Raw genomic sequence first — 19,429 nt, forward strand, 5'->3', positions numbered from 1 at the left:
CGGAGGGGTCCGGCAGGCCGCTGGCGGTCCACACCTGCATTTTGGAAGAGAGGGCTGGGCTGAAGATGGAGAGAGAGCTGGGGTCCTGGAGGAGGGAAGACGAGAGCCTGAGTGGGCTCCCACAGACTGAGTGTGCAGACTGCAGTGGGAAGGGGGCTGACAGCCCCGAACCCCAGGTAAGCCACAGGACCAGATGCTTTCTGAGCATCTGCCAGACCCAGAGTCTCTGAGCCTTTGAAAGGTTGGGAATGAGACTGCCAGAAGAATTCCAATTGCTGGGTCCCTGTTACCTTGCATGAATGCATGCTAAGTCGCTTCAGTCTGTCTCTTTGAGACATCTATGGACTATAGCCCACCAGGCTCCTCTGCCCATGGGATTCTCCAGGCTCCCCTGCCCATGGAGTGGGTTGCCATGCCCTTCTCCAGGGGATCTTCCCATCCCAGGGATCAAACCCGAGTCTCTTACTATACATCTCCTGCACTGAAGGCGGGTTCTCTACCACTACTGCCACTTTAGACGTGTCAGCTATGTGATTTAGGCAAGTCACAGCCTCCAAAGACCAAATGAACTTCTGGCCCTTGTGTTGACCTGTTTATAGTTCGTGTCCGACTTCTGACATACAAATCTCCAAGTCACCCTTTAGGACTACAGTGCTGGGGCTAGGGAACCAAGGAAGAATTCCAGGTAAGACACCTTTTAAGCAACAGCTATCAGGGCTTCCCCCCAGTGGCTAAGACTCCAAGCTCCCAATGCAAGGGTTCTGGGTTTGGTCCCTTGTCAAGGAACTAGATCCCACATGCTGCAACTAAGAGTTAAAATCTTCCCTCCCAGGACTTCCCTGGTGGTCCAGTGGTTCAGAATCCACCTTCCTATGCAGGGGACGCGGGTTGGCTCCCTGGTCAGGGAAGTAAGATCCCACATGTTGCATGTGCCACAAGTAAGACCCCGCACAGCCAGATAAATAAACCAAATGCATAGATATTAAAGTAAATGGCATTCTCACCTTAAAAAAAAACCTTCCCTCCCTTTCCAGATCTAGCCACGCATAATCTATCTCCAGGCTCTTGCACCCCTGCCCGCCCACCCTCAGCAGTCCAGTGCCTCGCCAGCCCAGCTCTTTGCATTTACCTTTGGTTTCTCTGGCCCGGTCCAGCTCTGTGGCCCAGTCCGTAGCAGCATCTGCTGCAGGGTGGCCCAGGGCTGCGTCTGTGCTTTGGCTCAGCATTGATGGCTGGGTGGCAACATCTGAGGTCGTCAGGTTAATGACACTGTCCAGTGTGCTCTCACCAGCAGCCGGGTCTGGGGTGACTGGCACAGCTGGACCCATGGCTATGACCAACCTGCTTGTGTCCAGAGCTGGAGGATTCGTAGTCACGCCCAGCTTGGCTGTGTTCACCAGCATGACTGTGTCCGGCCTGGCTGTGCCCAGCTTGACTGGATCTGGGGCTGCCCGTTCCATGACTGCACCCGCTGTGGTGAATTCTGGTTTGGCCCTGCCCTCTGTAGCTATGGCTTTGCCCACCCTGTCCGGGTCTGGGGTTACTGAGTCCATGCCCCTGCCAGGCTTGCTTGTGCCTACTATAGCCACGTCCACGGCAGAGCCCAGATTGGTATCCAGATCAAGGGACTCAATGCCTGTGTCCAGTCTGGATGGATTTGGTGTAGCCAAGTTGACAGTCAAGCCGGGTTTGTTGGTAGTCCTTGTGGATAAACGGCTGGCTGTGCGTGGCCTCGTATCCAGAGCAGCCAAGTCCATGGCCATCTCGGGCCCCGTGGTAGGGGAGGCCCTTTGGAGATGCAGCCGTGGTCTCGGGATACCCCTGGACCGGGGCTTGCCTCTTCCTAGAGAAGCTCTGGCAGGCACGTGTGCAGTCACTGGGACGGGGTGCCTTGGACCCACTGAGCCCGGCCCCGCAGGACCTGGTGGACTTGGAGCCAAGCGGGACTGGAACGGTAGGGTCAGGTACGAGCTCACCAGGGGCTTCTCAGCTGTGGGCATCCTGCTGGATTTGGCCAGACCTGGGTTCCCTGGGCCCTCGGAGTGGACCCTGTCCCCTGGCACTAGGGTCACCGATGACAAGCCAACTGTGGGCAGCCTCCCTCCTTCGTGGGTGGCCGCCTCCCTGCCTGGGCTGGACAGCTCTTCCCAGTGAGAAGGCAGGGGGCCCAGGGGCCGTGCTTGGCTGTGCGGATGGACTGTTAAGGAGATGGAACTGAACTTCCTGGATGCCAGGCTCTTGCCAGTTTCTTGGGAGGACACACTCCAGGCCCTCGCTCCAAGGCCTGGCCGGCTGGAAGCCTGTGGGATGTGGCTTGGGGAGAAAGCATCCAGATGGAAGGTCTTCCTGAGGACAGGGATGAGAGGCGACACCCCACCAGGGAGCTTCGAGGGGCAGGTCGGGCGGCCCAGCGGGTGGCTGCGGGAAGAGTTTCTGGGGCCGGGGGCCCCATGTGGCTGCATCTCAAAGTCGTGGTCCATCCAGGTCATCCACCTTCCCCTGATCAACAGAGTAAAGAGACCAAGCAGGGGTGAGGCAATGGAGCCTGGAGGTGCCGGCCCTCCCCAACCTGACGAGCCACTAGCCCTCCTCTGAAGGGGCCTTGTTTGGAGGGGGCGGTCAGGTCCTCAGTGGGCTACACGCATCCCTTCCTAGCTCCCACCACTGCATGCCTGCACACGTCACACACACACACACCTACCTGGACGCCAGGTGAAGGTGGCACCCAATAAGCAGGCTGCCTGGCATGATGGATGAAACCTCTCTCTTTACCTGGGCCCCTGTCTCTGTGGACAACTCCGTGGAGTTCACATATATATGTCTGAGGACCCCAGGGGAAGACAGTGGTTTTTGGAGGCCTGTCTGCCTCTTCCATAAGGGGCCAGAGGACTCTGGGTTCCCACCCACAGCCCCCAAAATAGGAATGCCAGCATCCAGGTAGGAGGCTGAGAGACGACCCCTTTGGCTTGGGAACAGGGTAAGATCTGGGGCTCCTCCCAGAACCAGGGAAGAGCCCTGGGCTGCCTGCTGCTAGAGCCTAAGTGGGAGCCGAAGTGGAATTGGAGCTGAAGAAGGCCCTGGACAAGGGGAGGCTTGGGAAGTGCAGAAGTAACGAGTGTTCACAGGGGACTCGTTCAGTGAACTCACCTCTGTCCCCACCCCTGGGGACCTGTGGTCCCCAGAGTCGTAGGGCAGCAAAGCAGGTCGAGCTACATCAGAGGTGAGCCCTGTGGTGGAAGCGTTAACTCAGCCTTTGGGGTTCAAGGAGGCTGACCTGGGGCTGGGGGAATTCATACGGAGGGCCCAAGGGCGAGGAGACGTGGTGTCTTTGTGAAAACCCTCTGTGGGGCTTCCAGGCTGTGTCTGGGGGAGAGGGGAGACCAGGCTGCAGGTGTGCTGGGACTCAGGCCAGGCACCATGATGCTCAGGCCCTGGGAGGGGACCTGGTGGGATCTTGCAGGTGGTCACTCTGCGGCTGTGTGGCAGAGAGACCAGGGGAACAGAGGGGGAGGCAAAGAGGGAGTCCCCTTATGTCTGATGGTTAGGACATGGTGCTTTCACGGCTGTGGCCCCAGTTCAATCCGATCAGGGGGAACTGAGATCCTGCAAGCTGTGCGGCAAGGAGAGCCGCCACTCTGTGGGCTGGGGTGGGGCTGGAGAAGGCTGAGCAGCACAGAGGAAGAAGCAAAGGGACCACCTGGCCATGGGGAGTCGGGGCAGGGGTAGGCGGGGGCGTCTAGGAATCTGGCTGGTGGTCTGCATGGGTGAGCCATCCCCCAAGGGGAGCTCCCCAGCGCCCAGACGGCCAGCTGGTGCACACGCTGGGCTCCATGGAGCCCTCCTGGAACAAAGTTGTTTCTGTTGCTTTCAACACAGCAGGCAGGGATGTGATGCTGGGGGGGTGGGTGCAGGGCTGGTAGCAGGGTTCACGGAGGAGTGTGACTCTGTGTCTAAAGCCCTAAAGTCTGGAGCAGGGACCAGGCAGGACACCAAAGGGTCTTCATCATCCCTCATGGCGGCACCCCAGCCCCTCATCCCCCTCCAGTCGCATGTTTGTCCCCAAGGCTGTCCCGGCCTTTATCAACTCCCCACTTGGCATGTCCCCGCAGCCCTGCTTGTGAGCCCTTACTCACAACGACACGCACCCGGGCACAGGTGCGCTTACCCTGCACTTAACCACAAACATCTACCCTCGGTGTACACACACGCGCACACACAGCTGGCCGGAGGACAGAATTTCTGAATCTGTTCTAACGTCCCCAGATCCCTTCCCCTCACTGAGCCTCCCCCACGCCCCATCAATCACTTGGTCCTGTCCTCCCCCCAGCCACAAAGACTCACCCGCCTTGATCAGAGAACAAGAAAGGTCTGAAGGTTCTCGGTCCGGGAAGCGGACTCCAGGGCAGGGCCCTCACGGCCTCCACACCCAGATTCTGGCCAGCTCAGGTGGTGACTGGTTCAGGGGCCTCATCCCTCTGGTCCCCTCATGGGCTTTCGCTCAGCATCCAGGCTTGTGGTCTTAGGCCCAGGGCCCAGCCCTCTCCTGACCTGTCCCAGCGATGTCCCCAGCTGGGCTGGGCTCCAGGGTAGGGAGGGGCTGGCTTCTCGGCAGTGGGCGTCAGTGAATGGCTGCTCTGAGCCTCTGGAATCCCAAAGGGCCATGGGAGGCTCGTAACGGCCAAGCTGGGCCGCCCTGGACTCAAGGGCACCTGGGGGGTGGTGCCCTGCTGTCTACCCTCCCCAAATCTCCTCTGTCTCCCCCAGACTCTGACCCTCGGAGAGATGTCTGCAGTAAGAACAGGGAGACTCCAAACACAGCCGTACTCTGGTGTCCCGGAGCTGACCTCCCTTGCGCCTGCCCTCTGCATCGCCGCGCGCCCTGTTCAGCTCTCTGACCCTCAGACCGTCTTGCCCACCCACCTGAAGTCTTTCGTGGAGCAAGCTAGAGACTAAAGCAGGGGCTGTCTGCTTCAACAACTGTCCCCCGAGCCTGTGCTCACTCCAGCCAGATCCTGTACTGAGCCCCTGAGCCTGCGAAGATGACCCTTCCATGGGGTTGAGGAAACCCACAAGGGCTCCCAGCCCGGCACTGGCATTGCGGGCTGTCTGCAGACCCTGGCCCTTGGGCTGGGCTGGGTGTCCTCTTCTGTCTGTTTCATAGGAATCAGTTCAGTTCCGTCGCTCAGTCATGTCTGATTCTTTGCAACCCCATGGACTGCAGCAGGCCAGGCCTCCCTGTCCATCACCAACTCCCAGAGCTTACTCAAACTCCTGTCCATCAAGTCGGTGATTCCACCCAACCATCTCACCCTCTGTCGTCCCGTTCTCCTCCTGCCTTCAGTCTTTCCCGGCATCAGGGTCTTTTCCAATAAGTCATAGGAATTGTCTTAATAATTATGGTGCGAATGATAGCTACCATTTACTGAACACTTACTATGTGCCGGCACTACCTCAGGGCTGGGGAGGAGCATGCAGCCTGTTCAGAGAGATGATGTAAACAATCCTTACAGGAACTGTAGTGTGGTGACGGCGGACACTGAGCACTGACCGGAGCCAGGAACTAGACTCAGCATTCTTCCAGCATCTCCTTCGCTCTTCGCCTCATCCCCTGCTTTCTCCTGATGAGGTCATGGCGGCCCACACCATGCTGTATGGTCTGGTCCATTTTCCCACATGTTGCTCTCCTTAGCCAGCGAGCTTCTGGGGCCGCACTGGCCAATAGAACTTTCTGCGATAATGGGAGCATTCTATATCTGTGCTGTCCAATGTGATGGCTGCTGCCCACACGCGGCTAGTGAGCACTTACCATGGGGCTACAGTGACCCGGAACTGAATGTTTGTTTCATTTTAATTTATGGTCATCATATTGGACAGCACAGTTCTGAAGGGCCTGGATTTTATTCTTCTCTGAGTCTTCCCCCAGGGCCTGGCAAGGACTAGCCTCTTAAGTTTCTGTAGGATGAATGAATGAAAGGAAAAAAAATGATTCAATGAATGGCGGATATGTGGACCTAGGAACTGTCCCTCTTCTTATCCATTCTCTCCCCCTCCATCTTTAGGTTTTCAAACTTGGCTGTGCTGGGGTTGCCAGGGCAACCTGCTGGAAAGTTGGGTGGGGGAGGGGATCTGCCTGAAGTTCTCTTCCTTTCTCCCCTGCCTTTGAGGCCTGAGGACCAGCCTGGTTCCCGGAAGAACAGAGGAGGCTGGGGGAGGGGCTGGCACAGCTCTTTCTGGATAGGTTGTGTTGAGGGGGAGATTTTACCACCCACCCCACTGGATCGCATTATCTCTGAGATGCAGAAACCCTGAGCTGGAGTCAGGGGCCTTAGCTTCTCTCTCTTTGGCCAGAGACTCGGTGTGCAGCTTCTATCAGATCTCTTGCCCATCTGGGCCTCAAGTTGCCTTTTTAAATAGGGACCAGATGCCTTCATGTGGCCTCTTGAAGGTCTAGAACTCCTCCATCTTGCTCCATGCCAGAATGTTAGGGCCTTGAAAACAAGGTATGAGTCCTGTTCATCTTCGTATTCCTACTGCCCATCTTCCCCAGCTCTCTCTTCCATTCTGGGGGAGCCAGAGAAAACTGCCTGCCCTGTAATTGCAAGCTTGGGTTCAGCTGCCCTCTAGTGGCCCAAAGTGGCAATGACCACCCCCTCTTGTGTCTGTACCCGAGTTTCTTTGCCGCCAAAGAAAGATTGACAGGTCTGAAAGTGGCCTCAAAGGACAGACCTCCACCCAAGCGAAAGATCCTCGTGGTAGCCTCCCAGACAAGTGACACGAGCTCTAGAGTCTCCAACCTGGGTGTTACAGCTGTGCAATTTTGAACAAGTCCATCTCTATGGGCTCCTGTTTCTTCACCTGTGAATTGGAAACTGTATCAGTCAAGATGGGTTAAATTCTGTCGTAGTCACAAACAATTCCGAAATCTCAGTGGCTTGTAATACGGAATGCTTGTTTCTGATTCATGCCTCGTGTCCACTGCGGTTTGGCTCTGTTCCATGTCATCTCGGGGACCCAGGCTGATGGAGCAGCCACCTTCTGGAGCTGGGCTGGTCATTGAGGCAGAAGGCAGGAGACGGTGGTGAGGCACGCACTAGCTATGAAATGCATCGGCCTGGACTTTTCCGATCACAACTCACCGGCAAGAACTAGTCGAATGGTCCCAGCCATTACAAGGAAGCAAAGAGATTAACCCTACCGTGTGCAAGAGCTGAACAGAACTGGCCCACATGCACAGCTGTGAGGACGCAGTGAGAAATGCCAACGCATTGACCATCATACAATGAATTTAGTCCTTCGCCACTGAAATTACTGTCTTGGGGACTTGCCTGGTGGCCTAATGATTAAGACCTAGCCATGCAGGGGGTGTGGGTTTAATGCACAACTGAGGAGCTAAGATCCCATGTGTCCTGTGGCCAAAAACCAAAACATAAAACAGAAACAATATTGTAACAAAGTAAAGACTTCACAAAACAGTTTACATCAAAAAAAAAAAAAAACTCTTTAAAAAAGGAAATGCTGCTGCTGCTGCTGCTGCTGCTGCTGCTGCTGCTAAGTGGCTTCAGTCGTGTCTGACTCTGTGCAACCCCATAGACGGCAGCCCACCAGGCTCCCCCGTCCCTGGGATTCTCCAGGCAAGAACACTGGAGTGGGTTGCCATTTCCTTCTCCAATGCATGAAAGTGAAAAGTGAAGGAGAAGTCGCTCAGTCGTGTTCAACTCTTAGCGACCCCATGGACTGCAGCCTACCAGGCTCCTCCATCCATGGGATTTTCAAGGCAAGAGTACTGGAGTGGGTTGCCATTGCCTTCTCTGAAAAAAAAAAAAAAGGAAATAATTCCTCGTAATTCTGATTTCTTATTTTATTTACCCTTGTGGTTTCCAGGGGCCTCTGCATCAATTCCAGCTGTTTACAGCTGCAGATACAGAGAGGGTAGTGGACTTGCCAGGCTTTACCCAATGAAACAGTACCTGGACACCCGTCCCCAGGGCTCCAAATTCTGAGCCCTGCATCCCTCACTTGATGGGGTGTAGGAGAAGGGGCTTTGCGTTCCCAGCGTTCTCGGTAAGGATGCTGGCTGACCGTGTGATGGTCTGTTGTGGGGTGGGGGTAGCTGCCACCCTCCTCCCAAAGCTGATCCCTCAAGCCTTCCCAAGGCCGGCTTGCTCAGTCCGAGTGGAGAGCGAGGGGGTAGAACAATGAGCAGCCTATGCCATCCTCCGGGGCCAGAGTCCGAACATTGCAGCCAAGCCTACGCAGGGACCCTGCACATTCCCGCCTCCTGTCCTGGGCCCAGCCCAGTCACACCCACCGTATCCCGACAGCAACCAGATGGTGGGAAAGGAGAGCTCCCGGGGCTCTTCAAAACCTCCCAAAGTACTTTTAAAACCTGCATAACAACCTGACCTTCAAGAAGCCTCCAAGCCTCTCTAAATCTTTGTCTCTCAGCAGCTGGGCTGTCTCTGGCAAGACAGACAGGTGCCATTCATCCAACAAGCATGCCCCATGCCGGCTCTCCACAGACATGTGCACAAAATCACAGCACAAGATTGGGGCCAAAAAGGGGAAAGCTGCTGGTGGGGTCAGGGAAGGCTTCCTGGAGGAGGTGGCAACTAGAGAGTGATCAGGTTCTCTCCCTGGACCTAAGCCTTACTTGAAACACAACTTTTGGCTTGTTCAGGCTCCTCTCCCACCACTTACGCACTGGTAGTCTGTGCTGGGACCACGTGACACCCCTCACAATCCTCAAAAAGGACTGGGTCCTCCCTAACCTCCACGGCTTTGCACTTGCCCGCTCCTCTTCTCTTTACAGGGAAAACTCTTATTCAGCCTTCAAAACCCACATGCAGTCATATCCTCCTTGATAAACCCCTTCCCTGGGATTCCATTCTATTTTCAGTTTCTCACACATCCTTCTCTTGCTACAATTACAGTGTTGTTATTTATTTGCATATCCATCTGCCCCTTCAGTCTGGAAGTTCCTTTGATTGGGAGATTATGTCTTCTTTGTCTTTGAATTCTTGGTGCCAGTCCTGGTGCTAGCATGGAGCAGGTATGTGACATGCCTCTGCAGGGTTCAGGAGAAGAACTATGTTCTGCATACCATTCATACACTGCTTTCTTGCTAACTATCTCCTTTGACATTTGCCACAACCCAGTAAGGCAGGCAAAGCAAAAGCGATATACAAACAACCAGGGTGCGACAAGAACCTGACATGAGCTGAGCACAATGCCAGGCACTGGCAGGGGGCATTTCTCTGAGCTTTAATCATCTATGAAATCTCTGGGCCTGGTACACAGAAATGCTTGGTGAATTCAGTCATGTGTCTGAGAACAGGAAACGTGCCCCCCAAATTGCAACTGATTTGTATTTATTTTCTTTTTGGCCACACTGGGTCTCTGATGCTGTGCATGGGTTTTCTCTAGTCGCGGTGAGCGGGGGCTGCTCTTCGTTGCGGGGCCCAGGCTTCTCACTGCAGCGGTTTCTCTTGTTGCAGAGCACAGGCTCTAGAGCACCGGCTCAGTAGTTGTGGCTTTCAGGCTTATTTGTCTCTTGGTATGTGGGATCTTCCGGGACCAAGGATTGGGCCTGTGTCCCCTGTTTGGCAGGCGGACTCTTAACCCCTGGACCACCAGGGAAGTCCCCCTAAAAACACAATTTAAATGAACAGCTTTATAGGATTTACTATTATCGGCCCCTGACATCAAGTTGCTCCCTGGTAAGCCCTGGCAGGTAGAAAAATCTGCCTCCATGGACACTGTCCCGTTTCTGTGACCTCTGCCATCTGGGTCAACCTCCTAAAATTGATGCTGAAGGCGCCGTCTACTGTTTTGCTCTTAACATCCCATTTGAGACATTTCTTTTTAGTATTTAGAGCCAGATAACTTGTCTTTCATTAAGGGTCGACCTCTCCCGTCTATCACCTAATGGGAATAAAATGAGCTCTTTGTATTTCCCCTTTCCCTCTGGCTGCCAGGAAGCTCAGAGACAAGCAGCAATAATATAGCAGGAGTCAGAGTCAGAATATTTCCTTCTTTCTCACCACCGTGTACGTGGCTCCTTCCTCTGAAACTTCTTAGGTCTTTATGGGAAGAGCACATATAAATAAACATTTGCATATACATGGAATCTAGAAAAATAGTACTGATGAAGCTACTTACAGAGAAGAAACGGAGATGCAGATGTAGAGAGGGGACTGATGGGCGCAGCAGGGGAAGGAGAGGGTGGGACAAATTGAGAAAGTGGCATTGACGTGCGCACTGCCACGTGCGAAATCGGTAACCGGCAGGAGGCTGCTGTCTGGCACGCGGAGCCCAGCCCGGCGCTCTGTGATGACCTAGAGGGGTGGAATGATCATCGGGAGGACTGAAGCCGAAGCGCCAATACTTTGGCCACCTGATGCAAAGAGCCGACTCATTGACAAAGACCCTGATGCTGGGAAAGATTGAGAGCAAGGGGAGAAGGGGGCGGCAGAGGATGAGATGCTTGGATGGCATCACCGACTCAATGGACATGAATTTGAGCACACTTCAGGAGATAGTGAAAGACGGGGAAGCCTAGCATGTTGCAGTTCATGGGGTCACAAAGAGTTGGACATAACTTAATGACTGAATGACAACAAAAAGAGGGAGGGGATATATATACACACACACATAATTATGGCTGATTCTCATTGATGTATGGCAAAAACCAACACATTGTAAAGCAATTGTCCTCCAATAAAAAAAAAAGACTAAATAAATAAACATTAATATGATAAGGCCTGGAGAGAGCACTGGGAAAGGATCCAGGCTTAAGAGCAGAAGGCTTGGGTAAATCCCCTACCCTCTCAGCCTCAGTCTCCTTGGCAACCTGGGATGGTAGATTCTGCCAAGACTCCTGGATACAGCCAGCCTTACTGTGAAGAAGACCGGCCACTGCTCAGGCCTCGGGTAGGGTCACAGTCAACCTCCCCCTGTTTCTGTACACCCATTTCACTACCCGCCCAACCCCGCTGAGGCTGTGAAGCTCGTAACTTTGAACATCTTCACACTTTAGATCCAGTATGGCCAGAATTTTTATTTTGAAAGAGGAATCAGGGGATTTTCCGGGCAGTGCAGTGGTTGGGACTCCATGCTTCCACCCACGTAGGAGGCATGGGGTCGATCCCTGGTCAGGGAACTAATATCCTGCAAGCAATGTGATGCAGCTTAAAAAAAAAAAAAAAGAGGAGTCAGAAAAAGACTTTCATGCGAAATCTCCTGACTTAAAAAGGTTGCCAATTAATTTGCATTTGTTCAAACTTGGCTGCAGGCCAGATCTAGTCTGAGGCCTTCCCTGACTCGGCCAGTTAAGCCTAATAGTCCAAGAGGGACTGTCTGATGGGTGAGGGAGTGAGGGAGACTAGGGACTAGGGGTGAGGGAGAAATCTTCGTCATTCCTTCTGAGCCCTGACTTCCTTCCGTAACATCCCAAGAGACTTGACAGCAAGAGTCAGAGGCGGGTGCTGAGAGGACCTGAGCCCAGATCACGTGGGCTGGCCCAGAGGACCTTGATCCAAGCTGGACCTTACGGAGGATCCTGCCCCAGCCTCGAGTGGTGAGTTTAAAATGGGCGTCTGACCTAGGATGAGCCATGAATCCTTCCCCTGAGATATCTGTGCTTGCAGCCAGAGAGTATGTGCGTGCGTGCAAAGTCGTTGTAGCCCGCCAGGCTCCTCTGTCCATGGGATTCTCCAGGCAAGCATACTGGAGTGGGTTGCCATTTCCTTTGCCAGGGGATCTTCCTGACCCAGGGATCGAACCTGCATCTCTTGTGTCTCCTGCTTTGGTAGGAGGGTTCTTTACCACTATCGCCACCTGGGAAGCCCTGCAGCCAGAGCGAGGGATGGGTAACTCTCCAGTGCCTGGAGCTGTAAGACATAAAATTTGCCAGCAGTTGGCTACTGCATTTTCCATGATGGGGGCAGCAGGGGTGGTTAGTGAAATGGGTATACAGAAACAGGAATAAAAAATGGTTTGAGGGGACTTCCCTGGTGGCCCAGCGATTAAGACTCCATACTTCCACTGCAGGGGGCATGAGTTCGATTCTTGGTTGGGGAACTAGGATCCCACGTGATGTAGCCAAAAAAAAAAAAAGAGAGAGATTTGAAAGAGAGTCCTAGGAGGGAATGCCTGGTCTAACTGTCCTGAGTCCCTGCCACTATCCTGTCCTACAGGGCTGGACCACCCCACTGTCTTTGTGATAACTTCCCCCTTCTTACCCAAGTCAGTTAGTGAGTTGGGATTTTTCTGTCCCTGGCAATCATTGGTCCTAACTCATGCACGTGGCTTCTGCTAGGGCACTTTCCACTTTCCTGATAAACAGGGGCAGCACCCAGCTCCTAGTTCTGGCCTCCCAGCCCCCTCCCCCACGCCTCACACCTCTACCCACTCAGCCTTGTAAAGTAAGAAGTTCATTACCCGCCCTGTCCTGCCCCCTCGAGGGGAAGAAAGCCCAAAACTCATTGGGGCTGGCGCTGCCCGAGACACTGAGGCGTATGGAACTGGCTACCGAGTGGGTGGTGTGGGTGGTGTTGGTTCCCCCGCATTCTGGTGTTGGGTGATGGAAGACACTGGAAGGGCCCTGCCCTCCAGTGGGTCCCTACAGAACCCACTCACCTGCTCACCTACCTCCGCCATGCCCTGCGTGCCCTGCAAGTCCGTACAGAGAGCCCCGACTCACATACCCACCAAACTCTGAGGGTTTCTGTCCATCCTGCCCATCCCAGACTCCCAGTCTCAAACCCAGGCGCTGGCAACCCCCTGGGTCACCCTGGTTCACTTCTCTCCACCCTTGTATCTGCCTCCGTAAAGCAGCAGTCTCAGTCCCTCTTGGTTTTCACCCAACAACCCTTCCCTTTCCCCTCCCCTCCCCTCCCCTCCCTTTCCCTTAGGTAACAGCTGCAACCTACCCCCTCAGACCACGAGATCAGCAGAGCCACTCCAGCCCTGTCCCCTGTGGCTGGAGCCAGAGCTGCCTGGTGATCAGTGCACCCATCTGCTGAGCTCAAGAGCCTGGGGGCTGATGGGAACTTTTTGCTTGAACACGATGTGTGCTCCTGGGACTGTCTGGGCAACTTAGCACCTCGTGGAGAAGAAAAATCCACCTGGATGAAGCCCGCAGGGCTGAGCGAGACGGGGGGAGAGAAGGATGGCTCAATGGAGCTCTGGTGACATCCTTGAGCCCCGGGTTCCAGCCAAGCCTGAGTCCAGGAGCAAACCCTCTTATTGCAGCTGTTTTCAGTTTGGTGCCTTGTGGCTGCAAGAGTCTTGGGCGGTAGTGTGGGAGAATCTCTGAAAGCTACAGAACGCTCTGCTGGGTCAGACGGAGGTCAGGGCGGAGAGACTCAGAAATAACAGAGCCGGGCCGGGTTGAGACAAGAGAGGTACCCAGCACTGGTGCCTCTCTTGCTTAGCTCTAACCTGGTTCTGCAAGACAGCCCCTGCAATTCCCGGGTTTGCTCCAGGGAGGAGGGTAGCCCCACTCCTCAAGCTGAGAGAAGATAGCTTTTGTCCTGGCTGACTCCTAAGATGGGGCTTGTTCAAGAGCAAGCCTGGGCCTGGGGTGAGGAGATCCGGTCCAAATCTCAGCCCCTTGCCCTGTGCCCTTGGCAAATCCCTATGAAAACAGAATGGCAGGGATTCCCTGATGGTTCAGTGGTTAAGATTCTGCCTTCCAATGCGGGGGGCATGGGTTCAATCCCTGGTTAGGGAACTAAGATCCCTGGTTGCAGGATCCCTGATCCTGTGGGGTGTAGCCAAAAATTTAAAAGAAAAGATGGAATGCCATCTGCCTCCATGTGCTCTCCCCCTTTCAAAGAGGGAGGATTTATTTTATCTTTTTAGTTTATATTGGAGTTTAGCCAGTTAACAGTGCTCTGATAGTTTCAGGTAGACAGCGAAGGGACTCAGCCATACATATATTAATACATGAATCCATTCTTCCCCCAAACTCCCCTGCCATCCAGGCTGCCACATAGCATTGAGCAGAGCTTCATGTGCTGTTCAGTAGGACCTTGTTGGTTATCCATTTTAAACATAGCAGTGTGTACATGTCGAACCAAAATTCCAAAGGAGTGGCTTTTTTAATGGACATATAGCTCTTTCCAGCCTCCCTTGCAGCTAGGAGTACCCATGTGACTAAGTATTGGCTAGTGAGGTGTCAAGGGAAGCAAGGGTCCAGCCAGCCACAGTGTCCCTCAAGCCTTCCACCCTCCGTCCACCCTGCTCCTCAGGATGCAGAAGACCCCCCTGGGGGTGGGGGGCACCAACCAACAACATCCCTTCAGCAAGAGAGGAGCAACTCGGGTCTCTGAACACTGCGTGGGCCTAGCCCCCAGACCAGTCTGGATAACCTCCACAGGAAAGAACTGGGAGAAAGAAAAGACGTTCTATTTGGTGCCAGGCCGTGCTGTTTTGCATCTCTGTGCCTGAGTTTGTATCCTCACTGGCTCTCTACCCCCAGGGATTCCAGTCGGCATTTTCGGTTGTCCCAGGTCAGGAGAGAGCACAGGGCCACTGGTTTCTAGTGCATGGAGCCCAGAGGTGCTCACCACCCACCCTAGCTGTGGGACAACCTCCCACAGCTAAGACTGATCTCATCCAAAAAGCCAACGGTGCACCCGCTGAGAAACTGCTCTTTCCTTTTGGCGATTCAGTTCCCATCCCCCAAATGGGGGATACTGAACGATCGTGGGTTTTTTTGTTTGTGTTTGTTTCTGGTTGCACCGGGTCTTCATTGCTGGGCACGAGCTTTCTCTAGTTGCCGCGACTGGGGGCTACTCTTTGTTGTGGTTCTTGGGCTCCTCACTGTGATGGCTTCTCTTGTTTCAGGGCACAGACTCTGGGCACGCACGTGTCAGTAGTTGCAGCATTCAGGCTCAGTATTTGTGGCTCACAGGCTCTAGAGTGTGGGCTCAGACTTTGTGGTGCATGGGCTTAGTTGCTCCATGGCATGTGGGATCTTCCGGGACCAGGGATTGAACCCGTGTCCTCCGCATTGGCAGGAGGATTCTTATCCACTGCACCACCAGGGAAGTCCCTGACTATTATGTTTTTTATGAGGACCCGGTGAGATGATAGACATGACCCTACTTTTAGGAAATGAGACAGTCCTGCTGAGATAGTCATGGAGTCTTTATTATTGCAATAAATTAAGGTGGAAGCCCCAGAGGAGGGGAGTGAGGCAGGTGGCCAATAGATGTCCAAAAAGAAAGGGTGATGCTCCACGTAGGAGGGGGTTCCAGGGTGGGCTTGGGGGGAACGGCACAGGACCAGGAGAGAAGGCAGGGCGCCTGCCGGCAGCCTCAGTCTTGGGAAAGGAGAGAAAGGGGGGAGTCCAGCCAAGGGAGGGGGCGGGAACTGCTGCTGGTGGCCCCCATAATGCCCACGGAACTCACTCCATCCCCCACTTCCCACCCTGCCTGGGGCCCCCATCCCTCTCACACATACATGCTTCTCCCCACCACCCTGCCGTCTCCAAGGCTGCTCACTCCTCCCAAACTTTCTCTCCATCACACACACACACACATACACACACCTCCTTCCTCTGTGGTCTTGCCCCTGGCACACCCCATCACACACACTCATCCACGCTAAGTTTGGGTCCAGAGTTGTAGAGCTGGGCTGGCCTAAGCTGACTTCCCTCCAAAGCGGGCCCTTTCCTTGCAGCAGCCTTGAAGCCTGGCCCGTGGAGCTGCAGGGTCGAGACCATCAGCTGGAGTGGGGAGCTGAATATCACCCAGGATCCAGAAGGGACATGGGAGACCTGGAGGCTCATGACAGGCAGAGTGCCTGGCTCTGGGTGGAGGGCCAGGAGCACCGGGCAGCACAAAGGCACTGGGAGGAGCAGGATGGTGTCCTCGGAGCTGGGGAGGGCAGGCATGGGGTGAGCCGGCTTGACTTGGAGAGCAAGCCCAGGGCCATCAGCAGCAGCGACATCTCAAGGCACTCCAGGTGCCCCATCCCTGCACAGCTGGGGTCCTCCCGGAGCACCTCCTCCTGGGAGGAGCCAGGCTGCAGAACGATCGCCCGGAGGACCAGGGGTGGCCTCCCTCTGCCCCAGGGTCTCCAGGCTGGATGGCGAGGGAGAGGGCATCCCCCACAGCCACCAGCACAGGACAGCTCAGACCTCGGGGCCCCCGAAAGCCAGGTTGTCTCGGACCATCAGCGTCTTGCGGAAGTCGCGGTCCACCAGGGGGCGCTGCATGCGCCACTTGTGCGCCTCCTGCAAGCCGGGCTCGAAGTAGTAGATGCAGGCACCGAAGCCCACCAGGATGAGCACAGAGATGAACAGGTAAACAGGCACGAACCAGTCCAGGAAGTGCGGCATCGCGGCGGCCTTGGCTGCTGAGACACGGTCGGTGAGAACCAGCAGAGGGGCGGCTTGTCCATCCTCCCACCCACCGACCCACCCACCTTCCCTCCCAGAGAGGGCACCCGCGGTCCTCACTGAGCCAGGCGGCCAGAGCATCACCTCGCAGGTGGGCAGACCAACACCCGGAGAGTGGAGGGCAGTGACTCAGCACCCCGGCCCCTGAGCAGGCACACCCAGGGGCCCACCCAGCTCCTACTCACCCGTCTACAAGGAAGCCTATAGCGGAGGGCCCACTATGCCTCAGTCCCTCAGTAGAACGTGTGGCCCCAGGCCAGCCGGGGTTGCCTAACCACTCCGGGCCTCAGCATTGTCCCGGGTAGAAGGGGGGACAGCAACCAGAGACTTGAGGGGACGGGGTGAGGTGACTGACCTCTCAGAGCTCTCACTAAAGGACGACTCGGGCGGTCCTCCGAGCCCCCTCTCCCGGCTCTGACGTCTGCAGAGGCTGCCACTTGCCAGGCCCCTCACAGATGAGTGGGTCCCCAGCCACCCGCACATCCTGGCCAGGTGTCGCCTGATAAAAGCGTGGTGAACAGCCACCCATCCCCAGGGGACCTGGTTGATATCAACAAGGTCTGCACAGGCTCCCGAATTCAGGCCCATGCCCCATGTCATAATTATAAGAGTGTGGACACAGGCAGCAGCCCCCAAAGACGGGCCTTGATTTCCATGTCCATAAAAATGGGAAATTATAGGGCTGTTGTGACTGTTAAAAGAGATAATTTATATAAAGTGCTAAGAACCAGTGCCTGATGCTTACTGAGTGCTACATAGTACTTTGTTCCTATTCTCTGAGCCTCAGTTTTCTTATCTGTAAAATGGGCATAGAAGTAGGACCCACTTCTTAAGGTCTCTGTGAATGTTTAACAAGACAGTGCCTAAAGTTCCTTTAGCATCATGCTGCCTGGTGCAGAATCAGCACTCGATGAACACTGCTGCTGCTGCTGCTAAGTCACTTCAGTCGTGTCCGACTCTGTGTGACCCCATAGACGGCAGCCCACCAGGCTTCCCCGTCCCTGAGATTCTCCAGGCAAGAACATTGGAGTGGGTTGCCAGTTCCTTCTCCAGTGCAGGAAAGTGAAAAGTGAAAGTGAAGTCACTCAGTCGTGTCCAACCCTCAGCAACCCCATGGACTGCAGCCCACCAGGCTCCTCCATCCATGGGATTTTCCAGGCGATGAATACTAGCTGATGTTATTTCCAGGGCACCAGAGGGGGAGCAGGAAATGGAAGCTGGCAGGTTTAAGGTGATTCACAAGTGTTCCATGTATCCAGCTCCTTAGAGTGGCCCACCCCTGCTCTCTGCCAACCATGCCAGCCTCATCTGCACGCCACGCCACCAGAGGGAACCACTTGTCAGTCACCTGCGTGTGCCTGCATGTTATGCAGTCTCCATCTCTGCATGTGCTTTCATTTTCCCGGAATGTCCTTTGTGTTCATGTTCATCTGGCAAACTCCTATACATACTTCAAAAGCCACACCACAGACTATCTTCTCCAGACATGGGACAAATCAGGACCCATTTCATCCACCTTCGGATGGCTCCTGAGGTGTGAGAAAGGGGTAGGGTGAGGAGCCCCACCTCTGCCTGCCGGGCAGGGAGGCCACGGTCAAAATGGAGTCACGGATCTTACAGCAGGTCTCTGGGCTAAGTATCATTGTCCACATTTTATAGATGAAGAAACTGAGACCTGGAGAAGCTCGCTAACTTGCCCCGAGTCACGGAGTCGGACTCCAGTCCCCCAGCGATGTCCTGAGGTTTGATGGGGAAAGACACCTGAACTGAATGAAATGAGTGAAGGCCCACCTTGTCTTCTAGGGAGGGAAGAATGACCTCCAGGGCTGGCTGAGGAGAAGCCCCAGGTTCTCAGACCTCGGGCTCCAGACCCCAGCCCTCTTGTCCCTCCACTGCCAGGTGGGTCTCCGAGAAGGGCTGTGACCCCAGGGGAGGGAAGGGTGCTGCTCCCCAGTCCTGCGTCCACCTGGAAGCCTTCCCGTGCCCTCCAGGGTCCCCACTGGCTGCTCCGAACCGCAGTGGCTCGAGGTGCCCTATTCTCTCCACCGGGGAATAAAAGGAAGAGTGTGCTAACGGCCCAGAGTCGGAGCTAGAGCCTGTCCTCCTAACCATCTGCCTTTCTGGAGAGCCAAAGAGAGGATTCTGAATTGCTGGTGTGGCCTGGGTTTGGGGGAGGTGGAGAAGGGGACCCACGAGCAGGAAGGCTGCTCCAAACTAGCCTGACCGAGGCCGAGAGGTTCATGACCCCTCCCCTGGCCCACCCAGGACCCCAGGCTCCTTTGAGCTTAAACAAGAGGATGGGGGACTTGGACAGAGCAGGAGCCGTTTCAGCCGCAGTGCTGTGGGCCCGTGGAGCAGTGGTCTGGGCCTCCCACCCTTTCCAGCCCTGTAAAGAAAATCCCAGGCATTCTGGGGCAACCGAGGACCCCAGACCTTTTCCTGGCATCTCAGAGGACTGGCTCAGCTGAAGCAAAACCTCCACTGGCCTTCTGTGTGACCTTGGGTCACTCCTCACTCTCTCTGAACTTCAGCATGTCCGTGCACAATGACGAGGTAGGGATGGGGGTTACCAGATGACCTATAAGGAATTTTCTAGCCCCCATTCCAGCGAAAGTCCCATCCAGGACAGTGCAAGGGTTGCAGACCTCCTTTCCCTGCCTCTCAAGACGCTGGCACCTCTCCACCTGGCAGCCCAACCCCCGCGCCCGCAGACCCACCTCAAGCCCTGCAGAAGCCTGTTCCGGGCGGGGGCTCTGGGCTGAGCGCGCCGCCTCAGCCCAAGCAGCTCAGTGTCAGCCCGTGGACTCAGTCGTAGCTGCTGTCCCCAGAGATGCTGCCGTCTGCAGCCGCCCTGGGTGTGGGAAGCAGAGAAAGGGGCGAGGCCAACGCCCCCCACGGGAGACAGTTTCTCAGGCCCAGGGGCTCTGCCTGGGCTGGGGGGCGGTCCTGGGCTGGGCAGCCTGTACCTCTCCCCGCCCATCAGAGACCCTTCCCTCTGTCCCCCACCCTCAGGATAGCAGG

General features: G+C 55.3%; 1 protein-coding gene across 3 annotated transcripts; it reads right to left on the reverse strand.

Moving 5' to 3' along the window:
• Positions 1–15,134: 15,134 nt before the first annotated feature.
• Positions 15,135–19,416, reverse strand: LOC113892160. 3 transcript variants are annotated; one of them, XM_027540641.1, is made up of 3 exons: positions 19,126–19,415; positions 17,757–17,937; positions 15,135–16,362 (listed from the first exon to the last, which is right to left on the reverse strand). In XM_027540641.1, the coding sequence occupies exons 2-3, from the start codon at positions 17,794–17,796 to the stop codon at positions 16,142–16,144; spliced, it is 261 nt and encodes an 86-aa protein (XP_027396442.1). In that variant the 5' UTR covers positions 17,797–17,937; positions 19,126–19,415; the 3' UTR covers positions 15,135–16,141. The 3 variants fall into 3 exon arrangements, with proteins under 3 accessions (XP_027396442.1, XP_027396440.1, XP_027396441.1); XM_027540639.1 differs by lacking the exon at positions 17,757–17,937 and having other exon boundaries at positions 15,135–16,365; positions 19,126–19,416; XM_027540640.1 differs by lacking the exon at positions 17,757–17,937.
• Between the last annotated feature and the right edge of the window lie 13 nt (positions 19,417–19,429).

The sequence above is a fragment of the Bos indicus x Bos taurus genome, chromosome 5, assembly GCF_003369695.1.
Source record: "Bos indicus x Bos taurus breed Angus x Brahman F1 hybrid chromosome 5, Bos_hybrid_MaternalHap_v2.0, whole genome shotgun sequence".
In the NCBI taxonomy this organism is placed as follows: domain Eukaryota; kingdom Metazoa; phylum Chordata; class Mammalia; order Artiodactyla; family Bovidae; genus Bos; species Bos indicus x Bos taurus.